This window comes from Lissotriton vulgaris, unplaced genomic scaffold (assembly GCF_964263255.1).
Source record: "Lissotriton vulgaris unplaced genomic scaffold, aLisVul1.2 SCAFFOLD_699, whole genome shotgun sequence".
In the NCBI taxonomy this organism is placed as follows: Eukaryota; Metazoa; Chordata; class Amphibia; order Caudata; family Salamandridae; genus Lissotriton; species Lissotriton vulgaris.
This window is the reverse complement of record NW_028240948.1, coordinates 816,437-835,049: the sequence shown is the minus strand read 5'-3', so window position 1 is coordinate 835,049 and position 18,613 is coordinate 816,437. Positions and strand designations below refer to the sequence as shown.

General features: G+C 44.1%; 1 protein-coding gene across 1 annotated transcript in view; it reads left to right on the top strand.

Moving 5' to 3' along the window:
• Positions 1 to 18,613, top strand: part of LOC147672474 (short transient receptor potential channel 5-like) — a 385,149-nt gene that overhangs the window by 58,423 nt on the left and 308,113 nt on the right. The window contains exon 2 of the mRNA XM_086948009.1: positions 10,009 to 10,331. Coding sequence (XP_086804135.1) covers positions 10,009 to 10,331 — 323 coding nt within the window. The remainder of the gene's footprint in view (positions 1 to 10,008; positions 10,332 to 18,613) is intronic.

Below are 18,613 nucleotides of genomic sequence, written 5' to 3'. Positions count from 1 at the left end.
AACTATGATGAACAAACTTTTTGGCCCTGACCTCTCAAAAATATTTTTCATCGAAAGGGCACATCGTACTTTAGGCCCTAGGCAGCAGCCAGTCAGACTGGCAAGACCAATACTGGCTAGAGTGCTGAACTATAGAGATCGGGATACAATTCTTAGACTAGCCAGGGAGAAAGGAACACTACACTATCAAGGAAACACCATTTGCAATGTACCCAGACTTCACAATGCAAGTACAAGCTGCCCGCAAGGAATTCCTACCGGCAAAAAAAATATTTCAACAGCTAGGAACCAAATACGCGCTCATTTATCCCTCCAAGCTTAAAATTCAAGGGCACTGAAAGCTCACTTTCTTCACAGATGCGAAAGCAGCACAGTCATATGCAACACAAATGGGAAAAGAGCACAAACAACGCAAAACGGCAACAGATGTACAGACAGAGAACAATTTGAGCGACAACGACTGAATGGGTGAGAACTAACACGCTGGAATCGCAGATAAGTGACTGCTGTTGTACTGTAGTACACAGGGAGGGTGTGTAATGATGCAAAGGACATTGACTCAAACTTATAATAAAAAGAGTGCCATTTACTCGGACGCTAGCAGTCCTTCTGGGCACCAACTGGGGATACAGTAAACTGATTGGTCCTGGGGTCCAGGATAGTCTGTTGAGCGCTCGGCCACCCTGCTACAAGAGCAGGGGTGTGCGTCGGCAGCCCCACATACCGCCATGGGATGATTCACTTATGTTCTGTAAAATGGGTAACTTTGTTGAAATTAAGAGGAGCAGGGCAGGGAGGACCACAACCTAATTGGGGGCTTGGTGTGGGGGGGGAGGGGAATGTTTTGTTCTGAAACGCCACCAACACATACACAACTACATCACACTCAAGAGGAAATGACATGCACATTGGTGTACACGCCTACACGACAAGCGATAGATATTGAATTGTTCGGACATGCCACAACAATGTTGAGAAACTACTCCATACCACGAAGCTGTAGTAGACCATTCTCCACAACCAAAAATATCACAAAGTAATGCCTTGAATACACTTACCTGCCTTACCTGGAACGTCAGGGGACTTTACGGTCGAAGCAAGACCAGACTGATTCACTCTTATCTCACAAGACATGTGGTAGACATATGTCTGCTGCAAGAAACTCACCTGACACACGCGTTGGCGGGAGTGCTTAAAACTAACAGATGGGGGAGGTGTTTGAATCTGGCTACTCAAATTACTCAAGAGGAGTAGCGATATTAATCCGTAAAGGTCTTCGATGGAAGGCACACCACACAATAAGGGACAGGGAAGGGAGATACTTTATGACACAGGGAGAGCTTTACAGCACTCCATTGGTAATAGTGAACACCTACGGCCCAAACTCAGATAGCCCTGCATTCTTTCAATGAATTTGGCAAATGGCACAAACTATGAGAAATATGGCAATTTTGTGGGGCGGGGACTTTAACGTGGTACTTCCAACGATGGCAGATCGACAGGGAGCGCCCTGGGTGCATCACCCGAAAGCAGCAGTACTACTAACTGATATCATGGAGGATCTCCAATTAGTTGACTCCTGGAGAGCACTACACCCTACTGTCAGGGAGGGCACTTGTGTAACACACCACCAGAATGCGTCGTCGAGACTAGATTACTGGTTAACATCTAGGGAATTGCATGCCTTGGTAACTGACGCAACACACCATTCAAGTACCTTTTCCGACCAGGCGCTGGTACACTTAACTAAGCATACCCAAACCATACATCCAACCATTTACATGGAGATTCCCGTCCAGTGCATTACTTGATCAGGTATTCCATGAAGAACTGGAGGAAAATCTAAGAATATTTCACTTTAAATTAGGGCACGGTGGAGTCCCCTAGAACACTCTGGGAAGCATTTAAAGAGGTCACAAGGGGAAACTGCATAGCACTTAAAGCAGGAGTCCTCAAAGATATACGCAACACTATTACCCGACTAGAGCGTGAAATTAGGGAGTTAGAACAACTGGACCTCACCAACCCCTCCCCTGAAATAACAGCACAAATTAGAACCAAACTGACGGCATTTCAAGAGGAAGCAGAAAGAGAAACACGCTATATGCATAAATATACACAGGCACAACTATTTGGGGAAGGTGAGCGTCCAGGGAAAACACTAGCGGGTTTGCTCCGAGTAACAAGGGGTCAGCATACATAACAGAACTTCAAATGGGCGGGGAGAGGCCGCCAGAACGCCTTCAGACATATTACGCATAATGACACAATTTTATCAACAACTATACACCACACAAACACACCCGACTCAGACCGATATCATTGATTGTCTAGACACTTTGGCGTTAGCTTGGTTTAACAGAGGGGCCCGGGAGTATATGGAGCTACCATTCACAGCTGACGACATCAGGCAAGTAATAAATAGCATGCTGGCAGATAAGGCCCCAGGTGCTGACGGCTTACCTGCAGCGTTCTACAAAGAATACGCAGATATACTTGCCCCTAGGCTACTGATTATATATTTGGAGGCTCAACACTGCGTGAGGCCACTATTATAAGTGTGGCTCAGGGGTTAGAGGCGGCAGACCCGGAAGCTGAGATCGGCCCTGGACCAGGGTTCAATTCCCCGCCTCGACGGGGGTTGGGCTCAATAATTCCACGGACTCGATAATTCTCGCTCCGGTGCCCACTCGACTCACGGGTTCACACTCTGCGACTCTGGGCAATAGCTTGCTTAATCTCCACAACCGCCCCTCGCGGCGGGATGCCTGGCTTTCACCTTGTGGATACCCTGCCGGGGCTATCTCACAGGGGAATACCAGGACGGGTTCCCTAAGCAAGCGCATAGATGCCTGCGATGTGGGCGATTTGCGCTATATAAATACATGTACATAACATTGCTGAAACCAGATAAAGACCCAGCACAACCAGAATCGTACTGCCCACTGTCCTTGATAAATCTGGACACTAAGATCTATGCTAAATTAATTGCGAATAGGCTCCAACCGATGCTCCCAATTATAGCCCTTCCAGACCAGTCTGGATTTATACCAGGTCATTCGGCGGCACAGAATCTGAGAACGATCTTTGGTTTCCTACACTACTTGGCCCCACAAGTGCAAGCAGTGGCAGCACTATTAGATGCCACGAAGGCATTTGATTAGTTAGAATGGAAGTTTCTCTTTACATTATTGGCACGTATGGGACTAAGGGCCCGATGTAGGTAAATCCCATTTACCGAATTTGAAATAGCGAATTTTACCGATTCCGTATTTCAAAATCGGTAAATGGGATGTAGGTCCGAACATCTGGAATCGTTACCGATTCCTTACAAATTCGGTATTTACTGATTCGGTAAATACCGAATCGGTATTTGCTATTGAATCCTATGGGCCTTTGAAGCCCATAGGATTAAAGTCAAATACCGAAATCGGTATTTACCGAATCGGTAAATACCGAATTTGGCAAGGGTGCAGGGGGTGTCACTTTGACACCCTCTAGCACCCCCAAAACGGGCATGTGTGCAATGTGGCACACAGACATGCCCTAAGGGCACGTCTGTCTGTCACATGGCACATGTGTACATGCACAGATGTGCATGTACACAGGAATCGGTATTTTACCATGGATTTGTATTCCATGGTAAAATACCGATTCTGTAAGCCATGTGCTGATGGAACATTGGCTACCTACATTGCATTTTCGGTAATTTTACCGAATCGTTATCATTACCGAATCGGTAAATATTACCGTTTCGGTAAATTTACCGATTCGGTAATGATAACGATTCGGTAAAATTACCGAAAATGTGCCCCTACATCTCGATAGCCCTTTACCGATCGGAAACGGCCGAAAATCGGTATTTTCGGCCGATTCCGATCGGTAAAGGGCTACCTACATCGGGCCCTAAGTCCTATATTTATAAAACAAATCCAATTTCTATACACAAACCCGACAGCCAGAGTCCGAGTGAATGGCCAAATCTCGGAACCATTTACGATAACAAGAGGAACGAGACAAGGCTGCCCCGTTTCACCGTTATTATTTGCGATAGCCACTGAACCACTGGCCGCCAGACTACGCCAACATCATACACAAAGAAGTATTGGGTTCACATCTAGAGGTTTATTAATATCAATGTACGCAGACGATATGACAATTTACTTAATGCATTCCAAAGACAACTTTGCCATAGTGATGAGAGAAATGATCCGATATGGTGGACTAACGGGCATTCAGATCAACTGGGCCAAATCCATAATGTTACTACTTACGGATAATAGAGAACAGTTTGAAACAGAATTCCCCATACTGTGGTAAATATTTTACCGTATACGAGTTTGCCATATAATTTCAGACAAGTTAACGAAATAGCTCAATCAAAATAAGATGCAGAGTCCGTGGCATCAGAGTCATACGGGCTTTAATCATAAATGACTCGAGTCATGGAAATCTATTCCATCAATACAAGGGTTCGGGTATGCAATGATGGCAGAAAAGATGTCAACGATTTATTAACAGTACATGACATATATAGTAAAATGACACAATGATAATGGATACAGTAGGCGTGACAAGTGAAAAAGAGCAAGATAAGAACACATGTGCGTAGCAAAAAGGCGTGAACAAGGGTGTGCACAGAGGCGTGTACGGAAAACGTCACAGAAAAGTGTCACAAGTGGGTGGATGCTTAGAGAATTCTTGCAGAGTCAGCTGAAACCTATGACTTGGGTGCGTGCGCATTCAGTATGACGTGTGATTGACGTGGATCTGGAGAAAGCTAAGGGTCTGACATTTAGCACTAGTAGAGGAGACAGAAGTCTGGCATGTCAGATCGACCTGTTCCTATAACTTATCTGATATCTTTTGTTTGGGGATGTTTAATCTGAAGTAAAAGGTCTCTCGGGCAGAGGCTATTCTATACTGAATGCATATGTGTCTACGTGTAATGCGCGGAGCCATGGGCCATGGTAACGGGAGCAATGAATTTTCATGAGGGAGACAGGAAGGCTTGGCCCTTTGCTCTGCAGCCGGGGGTATATTTACTTATTTCACTAGACAGGAATGTGTTTTCGAGGAGCTGAACTGGCTATGCTGATAACTTGAAGACAAAATACTGTTTTGGCAGGCAGGCCAGGCCGAGCCAGGCACCGCTTCGCTTGGCAGGAAGTAAGGCAGAGGTCAGGGATGCATCTCCATGCTGCAGCTTTCAGGGGCAGAGACAGAAGTGGCTTGAACAGAAATCAGGGCCTAGCTCGGCAGAGCCAGGAAAAACGTGAAAATGCACCAGGTAAAGACGGTGGCACGGCATACTTAGGAATTGAATTATCGATCCATTCATGGTGGATCTGAAAGAGGACATGTTAACGTTGGACGCAAATGTATTTGCGTCATCAGATTCGGTTGCGGAGGGAAGTTACATGCACTTTAAACTCGTACATGGAGTCGATGGGTTACAAGTTAGGGGACACACTGGACCATAAAAATTTCAATTACCTCAATACAATGGGCCGTAGATGAAATGAGATATTTGGGGATATATCAGCAGGGACATGCAGGAATTGTGGCTGGCTAACTATGGGAGAGTACTTGACTGGTTAGAAAGCAAGGTACAGCGATGGATAAACTTGCCGCTGTCCCTGATTGGCCGTATAGCAATAACAAAAATGGCCATTTTACCTAAACTGCTCTATTTATTTGTAAACATTCCAATGCCTCTCACTGCACATTTTTTCAAGAGACTCCGCACCAGCATTCTGGAATTAGTCTGGGCCGGAAAACAACCTTGGGTCTCATGGAAATAATTAACATTACCATTTGCGCAGAGGGGTTTAGGTGCACTGGATTTTGAGTTATATGCATACTCCCCACAGGCACAGTTCTTGTACTTTTGGCAACACCCAACCCCATATCAACCTCACGTGGCAATAGAAATTGATAGGGTTGCCACCCTCCCATTGAAAAAGGCCGTATATCAACCCTAAAAGCGACCACATTCAGAAATCGACACAGCTGAGACACTACGCTGGGCTCTGGCAAGGGATTGCAAAGAAGGCACTCCAGACGGTCTTAGTTGAGCTATCCATGCCAATAGGCGGCAACCCACTCATTTCCCCATTGCTAGAAAAGGCAACCATATTGCGAGTGAAATCCCACGAGTTAGAGAAAGGGAGTGATCTGTTTCCAGATGATACGTTTTTAACACTTCCATAGATGTGCAAACTGGAGACACCTACTGCTTCGGACATGCTGTTATACTATCAGATTAGGGCGGCATGCCGGGCCAGGTTTGCAGAGTTTCCCCAAACACCTCCTACGTTAGCAACCCTAGAAAATATTCTATCTACACCATCCCCCCGCAAACTGATAAAACACATATATAGCACTACCCAGAAGGAATCCCCGATCATAACAGCCACATCTAAAAGTGACCGGGAGACAGACGCAGGTATCACCATCACAGACAAACAATGGCTGTTTTGCTGTGCCCAGCTGGAATACCTCTCACCAAACTATCGGCTGCGGCTTATTCATTTTAATTACCTGCATAGACTATATTGCACACCACCCCAACTACACCAAATGGGATTACACCCAGATACACAATGCGGAAGGTGTTGAGCTCAGAGTGACACATTCATTCACCTAGCCTGGGACTGCAGACCAATAGCACAGTTTTGGCTAGAGGTGTTTAGCCACATTGGTCGTATGATCAACAATCCCTTGACCTGTACACCATTGATTGCATTACTGGTATATGTACTAGAAGTGCCGAAAGGTCAGCGCAAACTCACGGCAATGCTGTTACTCTTAGCGAAGAGATAGGTGGCATTACATTGGAAGAAGCAGAACCCTCCGACTATCGCCAAATGGGTAGGAGCGGCCACCTACTGTAGGGACCAGCTGTCCCATTACTGGGAGCTACTGCCGACCAGATCCAGACCTAAAGACATATGGGAACCCTTTGTCAACTGGATGAGGACGGGAGGATAGATATTCGAAACAATCAGGGCAAGTAAGGCAAATACCTTGACAAGAACGAAAAGGTATATTTAAATAGGGAGTACGTCATGTTGGCTGAAGGCTCCACTACACAACTCAGCAGATGTGGAAATGTTCCAGATGTTGCAATTATAGATTGGCACTTGAGGATGTGGAATTTAAGATGAAATGTGGACGTGTATAGGCATATGTCAAAGTGATTTGACAAGATGACGGCATTTTTTTTCTTCTTGTTTTAAAGTTAAGCAGTTCTATACCTTGTTGATGAAGACAAGTGGAATGTATAAATGTGAGACCTTCTGTATAAAACATTAATATTGTTATGCCAGCAAATTGTGGATATCTGTAACCGTGCTTGCACTTAATAAAACTAATTAAAACGTTTTTTTATTAAAAAAAAAAGAATTTTCAGCAACAATAAAAATGTCATGATAAATTCTGTGATTAATGTTCTTCCTAGAGAGAGATCGGAGTTGTGCCTAGTGGAAGGGTTGACTCCTGGAAAGGTAGCATAGAGGGTTAATGTGCCTGCTGCAAAGAACATGTACCATGCAGATCACAAAGTGCACATAATGTTAACTAGGTTAGTAGGTTACTGCTTTTGTCAGAGAGATCCTTTTGTTACTTGCAGTTTAAAAGTTCAAATCCTAACATAGAACAGTGAGCTATTAAACTATACTGCCTACTAGTATGGTTGTCATGTGGCTTCTACACCTTGTAGTCCTTTGTCTTATGTAACATTTCCTATACAGTAATTTACACACATATAAATGATTGTCTCTGTGTAGTGTGTGTGATATAAAGTGCTCCGACAGCGTACACTGGTATGAGTGGTGCTGTAAATCAAATTAAATGCATCTGAGAAAGAGTGGGGTTATGGAGACTTGAGGGGGACTGTTAAAGGGTGGTAGTGAGGGAGTCCGAGGCATAGGGGATCATTGGGGGCAGCAACAAACATTGTTGCATAGGGCGCTACCAGCACTGAAGCCAGCCGGGCCATCGAGGCCAGTCCGCCTCACCCATTGGTACCACCATTGGCCTTGTTTCAGCAGTAGTAGCTGCAACTCACCAAGGATCGGCAGTGCAGGATTTGCACACACACCAAACTAAGTTTGCAAACTTCACAGTCTCTCTGCTTCATGCACAAGCACTTTTAACATGTCCTACCTGCTCTGGAGCACTGGAATTATGCAGCAATGGGGGACAAAATTATGCTGTAGTGTTGACTAAGTTATGCAACACAAAAAAGGCTGCAGCATAATGCAACATATTTTCTTATACTTTATTATTTAGACATTTTTACAAATGTTAAGACTCTGCAAAGATTCTGCCTCATTAGTATCAGTATTACATACAAATGCAGCGGTGAGAAAGGTGATCAGTTAACCTTTGCAACGGGCCGTTGACTTTGCAGCAACTCAAGTCACGTTTTTTAGTAACGTTTTATCCGTTTGAGCTACAAAAATGAATATTTAAAACTGTAAGATTATGCAGTGAATGATGTATTATGTGGCAAATATGGCAGAACCATAATTATTTAGAAAACATTTGCAAACTAGGATATTTTGCCATTCATGTTTGAACTGCTCTTGTGGGAGAAGTTCTAATGAGAGAAACTCCGTGGCTTTGGAGACAAATGGCTTGTGATTCCACTTTTAAGAGTATTTGGGACATTGTGTGATTGAAAATATATCCCACTTTGTGAATGTATTTAAATGCCAATAACGCCTATTAAACCTTAAATAATCAAGTGTATCCATTGGTTGAATTAAATAACACAATAAGCTGTAACTGGTCGGTGAAATGCCAAACAAATACTCAAAATTGGGATGTTTGGCACATTCTGGCCACACCTTTGACTCCGCCCACTGATCCAATCCTTGGGTTATCCCCGCCCTCCGACTCTCGCCCACAGTTCCCCAACTTTTTTCCCCCACTTCGACCACTGATTATGTCTCACTGAATAAGGTGTTTTATAAAATGTGACTGTCATGTCCCCATAATTGTACAACTTGATTTAAGTGTTGGTGCGAAGTTGTGACCAGTATGGTTTAATAAAAAGAATTGAATTAAAATAAAACGAATTGCATTGAGACTATTTTACAAAAACTTTGCACTGATGAAAAAAACAAGTAACAGGGCAAATCCATGTGCACTATTTTGCTGCTTGCATAATATGCAAATCTGACAAAAAAATGGCTTCCCATTATTTTTGCGGTGTTTACATGATAGGAAGTAGAGAGAAAAGGACATATCTCTAGTTTGCAAATGTGAAAAAAGTAAGTAATTTTGAGCCTTGTCATTCAACATTTGTTCCATTTTCGTCGTAATTCCGCTCCTGTGCGGCACATTTCGATCGCGGGCGTGACGGCTCCCGGCCGTCATTAGCACACGAGCACTGTGTGCCATGATGGACGGGAGCCGTCACCAGCATGCAAGGGGTTAAATGATCCATTTTACATGCAAAATGATTAATTACCAAAGGTGATACAACTCATTTCTATTTGTTGTTTTGGGGAAATTACCCTTTGTGCAATGTGGACAGGATGTGTTTTGTTCCCAATTACACAGGCAGAAAATAGTGCGAATTGTCGTTGCCTTGTGTTTGCCTCAGTGCAAGGTTTCTATATTTTGGTCCCTGGGACTAAAGTTATTTAGTTAACCAGATTCTTCAACAATATGTTCAACCATGTAGGGTTCAGGACACAGATGAAGTATATAGGATTTAAAGGTCCCAACTCTGTATTCCTGGACATCACATTTAACCTTGCATGCTTAAGTATCATTAATAATTATACAGACCTAGGCATAGCCCCTATGCAGCTCACTGTTTGTATTAGTCTGTGCACAATTATTGATCACCAGACATAAGTAAATAAATACACGTCTAAGTGCTATCAAATAAGGTATACTCTGCATATGTTTTTAATTCCAGTAACACCTCATTTGAAAAGATTGTGTGTTCTCAATATTTGCAAATTTACAATAACTTTTTTCTTTTTGTAGTATAATGGCTCGCGGCCGAGAGAGGAATGGGAGATGTGGCATCCCACCCTGATCGCCGAAGCCCTCTTTGCAATATCCAACATTTTAAGCTCCCTCCGCCTCATCTCCCTGTTCACCGCTAACTCCCACCTGGGCCCCCTCCAGATCTCCCTGGGACGCATGCTGCTGGACATCCTCAAGTTTCTCTTCATCTACTGCCTGGTGCTCCTCGCTTTCGCCAATGGACTGAACCAGCTTTACTTCTACTACGAGACGAGTGCCTCAGAGGAGCCCAACAACTGCAAGGGAATCCGGTGTGAGAAGCAGAACAACGCGTTCTCAACGTAAGTCTTCTCCAGTTATCAACAGATGGTTCTATTGCCAAAGGGATCCATTCACAAAGTTATTTATGCAAATATGTCAAACCGAGGTGCACAAACAGCATCATTTTGGAGTTCCACTGGCAGTGCTTAATTTGAGCCGGTGCTTTCCGGTGCTCTGCACTGGCACTTAATTGGTTTCCGGTGCTCGGCACACACACCTAATTGTCAACACCAGACTTTGAACAGTCCACCAGATGGTGGCGATGCTCATCTAATTTAGAGATTAGGAAAACATTGGTAAATTAGGACTACAATATATATTAAAATTGCGAATATCTGCCTCCCCAGCCATTCCTTCAACTTCGGAAAACTGGAATAATATGAACAGTCACATTTACATGCGAGAGAGATGGTTAGTAGTTGTTTTGGCAGCGATGACAAGGGCAATGGGTGGTGCAATCTGCAGTGGCTCCTGGTCAGAACCCTGGTACTTAATATTCTACAAACTAAGGGGGTCATTAGGATGGCGGACGGACCTGCGTCCGTCCGCCACTTCCGAGGTGGAGGGACCGTCCGCAAGGGCAGCGGTGGTCCCTCCATGCCAATTAGAATGTGACCGCCACCCTGGCGGTCACATCCTGTATCCTTAACATTGCGGTGGGTGCTTCTTCAAGCTGACACCGCCACCAAATAGCAGGTTACACCCCACGGATCTGCAGCGGATGGACCTGCCGTTCGCCACTGATCCTACCGCCATTCTAATCTGGCAGGTGGTGTTTACTGGGATCGCGGCAGTGAATCCGCATCCTCCGGGCCGGTGGTGGCTTCCACTGGCCCAGAGGATGCAGATTCACCGCCATCCTAATCGAGCCCTAAGTACTGACAGTGGTGGCTGGCATCTACCCGGGGGGTGGGGGTGAGTGGACGCTCAATTAATATATTAAAAAAAACATGCATGCTAATAATATATTTTAAAACAACACTTACCTTACACAAACACAGAATCCTCCTCTTTCCCAGGAATTCAAACTGGATTCAGCAGCTCCCTTGGCCAATCCTGGTGTTGCTCTTACCAGCATGAGAGCAGCGTTAGGATTGGTGGGAGCAGCCTCACTGGGATCTCTACAGTGCTCTGGAGGCATTGGCTTGCTCTAACCCAGCTGTCTTAAGGGACATGTGCACTCTTTTTTTGCATAGAGCAAACTCTGCCCGAAGGTATTAGATCGCTTTACATGAACGCCAAGCAGTTACGTTCCATACAGACACATTCATTTTGTTAGTTTCAGGGAGATTAAGTGATTTCACAGGATGTTGAGCGTCCGTGCCGAGACTCAAGACCAGCTCCCCAGCTTCAAGGTCGCCAGCCCTAGCCATTAGGCCACATCCTCTCCCAACAGTGCACAGCCAGTCCGCCCTCCACCCTGCTGCTGTCACTGAGCAGCTGCCTTGCCCCGATGCTCTGTTCGGGGCAGGGCATGAAAAATGAAATGGTAATAATTACTGTTTTATTTTTCATCTCTGGGGCTTTGGGGGGGGGGGGGAGGCGACGCTCCTCCTTTCCAACGGAGGAACTGCCGCTGTGGAGTTCAAAGTCAAGTTAGTTATTTTCACCCTTATAAATGAATTCACCCACCCATAAAATTACAACTGAGGGCCTCATTATGTGTTGCCCAATCATTCTGCTCAGTTCAGTCACAGGAGTTACCCCGCACACTGGAATTAGAAGTTGTTTTGTTTCCCTTGCATATCTGAGCAGATGAAAACAGCCACAATCTCAGAGTAAAACAATGCTGGAACTAATGTGGAAACACCGATTCCTGCATGTTATTCCCCAGAGTCTTAGGCCTAGATGTATCAAGCCGTTTGCGATTCGTTAAGGCCGAAATTCGCAGAATTTCGGCATTAAGGAATCGCAAACGGACATTTAGCATCTTTTGAGATGTATCAGAAATTAGCAAAATAAGGAATCGCAAAAAATTGCGATTCCTTATTTTGCTTATGCATTTAAGGAATCGCAATTTTGCGATTCCTTAAATGGCATGTATGAAACTTTTTAAAATTGCGAATTTGGGTTAAGGATTCGCAAATTAACACCAATTTGAGGTTCGTGTTAATTTGCGAAATCCTTTTAAAAAACAAAATTTGACTATTTTGAAGGTGGCATGTGACACACATACATGCCCATAGGGCATGTATGTGTGCCATATGCACACACATGTAAGTTTCAGGGGTGCAGCAGGGTGTCCATGAGACACCCCTGCACCCTTGAAATAATTCTCAAATTGCGATTAGCAAATTGCGAATTCGCAATTTGAGAATTACTGCACAATCATTCCTATGGGCCTCCTGGCCCATAGGAATGCATGGGGAATTATTCCTTATTTGCGAATTCGCAAAATGCGAATTCGCAAATAAAGATAAGTAAGGAATCGCAAAAAAAATGCAATTTTTTACATACATTCCATTTTGCGAATTCTAAATAGCGATTCGCAAAAAATCGCTATTTAAGATTCGCAAAAAGGAATCTTGATACATCTAGGCCTTATAATCTCTGCATTCTCCTTGCCCCCCCACCCCCGCCCATCCCCCATTGCGATTACCTACAGCCTGGTAAAGCTACTACAGAGGGGTGGACATTTTAGGGATTTTAACTGGTCTTTATAGCATAATTTGTAATGGAAGTAAACCTCCTCGCCCTGTGTGGAGGGCGCTGCAGGGTGGGTACACCTGCAAATGGTGGTGACCAACCACAAGTGAGTAAGTTTGTTAATATTCACAAACCATTTGCAGGTAGCTTCTGACCTGCATCGGGCCCTGTCCCAGGCATATGCACAAGGATAGGTGCAAGGGTAAAAGTGTGTAATCCTTTAAAACGACATTTCATTTTGTGTGTTGCCTTCACCAAGTGCATCATTTTATATTTATTGATGTTCTACAAAAACCACGTGAAACAGCTTCACACATTATTGAAATAGTGAACTCATACCAGAAACAAAGGTGCAAAGCAGCTCTTTGTGGCCATTGAACTGTGCCGCACGCAAGTACATGCTTTTTTTGGAAACCATTTTGTAAATACCAGAAGACAGACTATTAGTGGAGAAACAGAATAAGTCTGGACTATTCTGAAATGATGAACTTGGGATGGAGAACTTCACTTGCATGTTTTGACTACTGTGAATTAATAATGCAATAACTAGAAGGAGCGTGGCTTAGATTTCGAACTCACTCTTAGGCTGGATTACATAAAACAACATCAATGGCGGAATGTGGTGTGGGAGGAAAAACAACCATAGCAGAGAGGGGCTGATCCAAAGCCACTGTCAGTATATGTTTTTGTTCATCAATCGAGCTCTGGCAGATAGTTGAAGTCGGCTCTTCTTACAGCTAACAATCTGCCAGTGCCTACAGAAGTGCTTAAAAATGTATCTCTGCGAGTTGTAGCCAGTAGATGCGAGTTGTAGCCAGTAGATGCGAGCTGTGGCCAGTAGATGCGAGCTGTGGCCAATAGATGCGAGCTGTGGCCAGTAGATGCGAGCTGTGGCCAGTAGATGTGAGTTGTGGCCAGTAGATGCGAGCTGTGGCCAGTAGATGCGAGCTGTGGCCAATAGATGCGAGCTGTGGCCAATAGATGCGAGCTGTGGACAGTAGATGTGAGCTGTGGCCAGTAGATGCGAGCTGTGGCCAGTAGATGCGAACTGTGGCCAGGTGATGTTGCCACAGTTATAGCACAAATGAGCACCTACATTAAAGGTTGGCAAAGCCTTTTCGGCCTAAGAGGCGTGTTTTGGTGACCCTTAGTGATTTACTGGATACGGGTAAGAGAAACAAGTCTACAAGCAAACAGGGTCCAAGGGTTGCATCATTTTGTGAGCTATGGGACCAACGTCAGACTCCTGATTTTAAAAAACAGCCAGAGGCATGCTCAGGGAGTGTGAGCAGTAAGTAACCTGCATCAATCCACATGCAGACAGCCATCTTCACCGAGGTAGTCAGTTTCTGGAGCACTTAACTGCCAATGAAGCTTTAAAATGAAAATACTGTGTCAGCTTGCTCTCAGAAAATGAAAGAATCCGATCAGTGGCGAGTGCTGAATTATCCTTGGAATGGCTCGGTTCCTGGAGAAATCTAAATGGAAGGTAAAGAAGAATGTTGATAATCTAGCCAGACTCAGTCCTTTCTCGTAAATGCAGGTTTGCACTCAATGACATCGCTGCCCAGCTCACATGTATATGTTAGCATAAATATCACACAAACATGGCCGTATAGCAACAGAATACTGAATGTTAATGGGGATGCTAGGAGACGATACAAGATTGTGTACATCAACTGGGAAATTTCACATTTCAATTGCATTATGACGTATTTCACACATTTTTTAATAAATTACATTTCAGACACGTGTCACAACTTTCACAGTCACAACTTAAAAAGGCGGGAGTAATAATTAGCGAGGACCTCTCTTTGAAAAGACAGGTAGGTGCTGTAGTGTCGTCCAGTTTCTTTCAACTTAAAAAAATAAGGAAAATAGCTCGCTTTCTTACACAGGCCGCTCTCACCCAGCTCATAATTGCCCTTGTCTTATCCCGATTGGATTTTTCCAACAGTCTCTACTTGGGGCTCCAAGCGGGAGAGTTAAAACGACTTCTGTTGGCCCAGAATCAAGCCGCCAGACTCATCCTGGGACTAACGAAATGGCAATCTATTAGACCTGGCTTGAAACAACTACACTGGCTACATGTTGCGCAGCAAATTGCATTCAAAACTGGGTGCATTATTTTTAAAACCTTACAAAACTCAGGCCCGAAGTTTATAAAAGATCTGGTCTCTAGATATAATCCATCTTTAAATCTCCGCTCAGCTCAAAAATCTTTACTGATTGTTCCATCTTACAAAAGGAAGCGCCTGGGCGGCAGCTGTTTTGACCATCTTGCAGCCACCTTTTGGAACTCGCTTCCCTTACAATTGAAATTGAGCGGAGACCTTCTTAGCTTCAGACATTCTCTTAAAACTTGGCTGTTCTTGCAGGCCTACTGCTGAGCTGTACTCTACTTTTAACTGTTGTGTTGTGTTCCTTTCTTATAGCGCCATGAAGCCCCCGGGCGTACGAGCGCTTAATAAATACATATTAACATAACATAACATAACATACGAGTCTAATCCTACAGAGGTATACATTGAGAAGTATGCAGTGGGAGAGAGAAAATATGCGCAGGTTGTTAAACTGGGAATGTGTGGTAATCCTTATCCTGTCTAAACGTTAGATCTCATTTGAAGTGTCCTTGTTTCTTTAATACTAATGTGCCTTTGAAGGCCCTCTAACAATTTCTGTTCTCATTGCACTATGTGCACAAGACTAAGACAGTGATGCAACATTAGCCGGAAAGAAAGAGACCATCCTTCTACAGTCCATAAAGCAAGGGGATCCTGCTGGTGGATGTATCTTGGAAAGACCCATTGGAAGGAGGAAAGAGCCAATACTAGCCAACCGGAGACGTATGGAATGAATAAATGACGTTACAAGGCAAACAATTACAGCGCATGCCTTTACAACGCGTTTTTTAAAAACTACCATTACAATGCACATCATTACAACGCATACTATTACAAAGCATAATACTTTTAGGCTAACATCGGGTAAGTGTTGGATAATTACAATGCTTAATACTTTTAGGCTAACATCGGGTAAGTGTTGGATAGTGTTGGGGTAAAAATTACTACTCCTGCTCCAGTGAGTGCAACAGTAGGGTAAGTGTTGGATAGTGGAGGGGTTAAAATTACTATTTCCATGTACCCCAAAACCCATACCCACCCTAAAACTAAAAAATCTCCTTACTTACCTTATAATGCGTTGTAATTGTATGTGTTGTAAGGGTATGCGTTGTAATGGCATGCGTTGTAGTGACATGAGTTGTACTGGCATGGAATATAAAGGCAGCTGCGTTGTAAAGATAGTGCATTGTAATGACTGCATTGTACTGGTTGTTTCCTTTATGGAATAGTGTAGCACCCAATATTGGAAAGCACGTACCTCGATTACTCATCTTATGACATCATAGCGGTAGTAGAAGACTGGTCTGCAACAGAAGTCAGAAACACTGGGGGCCTCATTTATGAAAAGTGACGCATCGCTGCGAGAAAACAGCGATGCGTCACTTTTCATTGCGCCCTCTCTGCGCCCCCAATGATGTGTCATATTTACAATATGACGCATCATTGCGCAAGGACTTACAGATACGTCAGTATTTCTGACGTATCTGTAAGAGCAAAAGTGACGCACTGCTGGAGTGTGTCACAAAAGTGACGCAACTTCAGCAATGCTTCCTTTCACATGGGGCAAGCCCCTTGTGAAAGGGCCTGCGCCCGTCTTACGCCTGCTGTGAGACAGGCGCAACATTTTGACGCAATGGCGTCCTAGAAGTGACGCAGTGAAATCTCCTAGATTTCACTGCGTCACTTCTACGACCTTTCTTGCGTCAATACGCCCCCCTTGCATACATTATACCTGGCGCAGGTATAATGTGGCGCAGGGGTTTCCAAAGTGACGCATCTACCTAGATGCGTCACTTTGTAAATATGGCGCAACAAGGCGCATTTTTTACGCCACTGGCGCGTCACAGAAAGTGACGCACCAGGGGCGTAAAAGTGACGCAATGGCTCATAAATGAGGCCCTGGGACTTTAAGAACTGCCATTCTGGACATTGTTAGCAGGCACCACGTTCTTATTATCCTGGCTTCCTTGGGTTATTATGCGTTGACCTCATTTCAATTCAGGTTGGTCTGCGGTGACCTCATTTCTGAATCCTGTAGGATCTTTCCAAAATCTCTAGTAGCTTGGTTATGTAACTGGCCTCTCTGTATTTCCCATGGGCTCCATCACGCCCCTCTTTCCCATGGAAAAAACATTTAAAGAGTTGCATCATCTAAAGTTGCCCATTATCTTTGTTGCAAAAAAGTGGCAGAGTCTCCCAAGCACACACATTCTCAGACACACACAACAAAGTCCGTGTAGGTATTTATTAAATGCTTTCACCCAAGACTACACAAAAAGTCATGGATGGAAAAGTCCCTTAGAACGGTGAACACATGCATCCCTAAATGCTCTTCACCCTATCAGGTCTTATCTGTGAGCTGCAGCCTGCATCCGTACTACACAGCGAATTATGGCACTCGCGCCTGCACCCAGTGCCCCTTACAATGGTTAATGGAGAGAAAGGAAAGGATTTGGATTGGAAAACGTCTAGGGTAAACTTAAGTGGTTAAGGTTCATTCAGGCATTTCCCTTCATCAATTTTATGCTGTCTACCTCACCCTACGTGGCACAGTTATGGTCACATTTGCGCAAAGAGTCCGTTGTGCCATAGAATACAGTTGTGCCCTACAGATGTGGTCGAACAAGGCTAAAATGCAACCGAGGATGCTTGTCATTTTGTTCATTTAGGGCTTAGTCAAGCAGAGTTCAAATTATCCATGAGATTGGCGTCTGTTTATAATGGCACAGATTAGATAAATACGGTAGAATATTATACATCAAATTAGTTACCAGTAGCTCAGATTACGTCAAGCTTTCTATCGATGACTTTTTGTTTTTCTCAGGTTTCATACAATTTTCTGAGCTTCCTCCTGGAGACATTAAAACAGAAAAGGTGACAGCACTCATTACCACTCGCATAAGCACTCAATACAACTCACATAAGCACTCATTAATACCCGCATAAGAAACTTCATTACAACTCGCATAAGCACTCATTACTACTCGCATAAGCAACTTCATTACAACTTGCATAAGCACTCATTACAACTCACATAAGCACTCATTACTACTTGCATAAGCAACTTCATTACAACTAGCATAAGCACTCATTACAACTCACATAAGCACTCATTACTACCCGCATAAGCAACTTCATTACAACTCGCATAAGCACTCATTACTACTCGCATGAGCAACTTCATTACAACTTGCACTGTAGTGTAGTGTAGTTCCTATATTCCCAATAGGCTCTGCGCATTGGAATAATATATCCTATAGATGTGACGTAGGACCAACCACGGCCCGTGGAGGGAGTTTCGGTGGGGCGGAGAGGCGGGGTGGGGGGTGCTAAAAACCGGAGTATGGATAATTGAAGATAAGTAAACAATTTAATTAATAAAACTAATTTCGTAGCGCGCCCTGCATCACATTTTGCGATGCAGGGCGCGCTACGAAATTCGTTTTATTAATTAAATTGTTCACTTACCTTCAATTATCCATACTCCGGTTTTTAGCTTGGTGTAGAATGAAGACGGTCAGTCTCGGGACTCG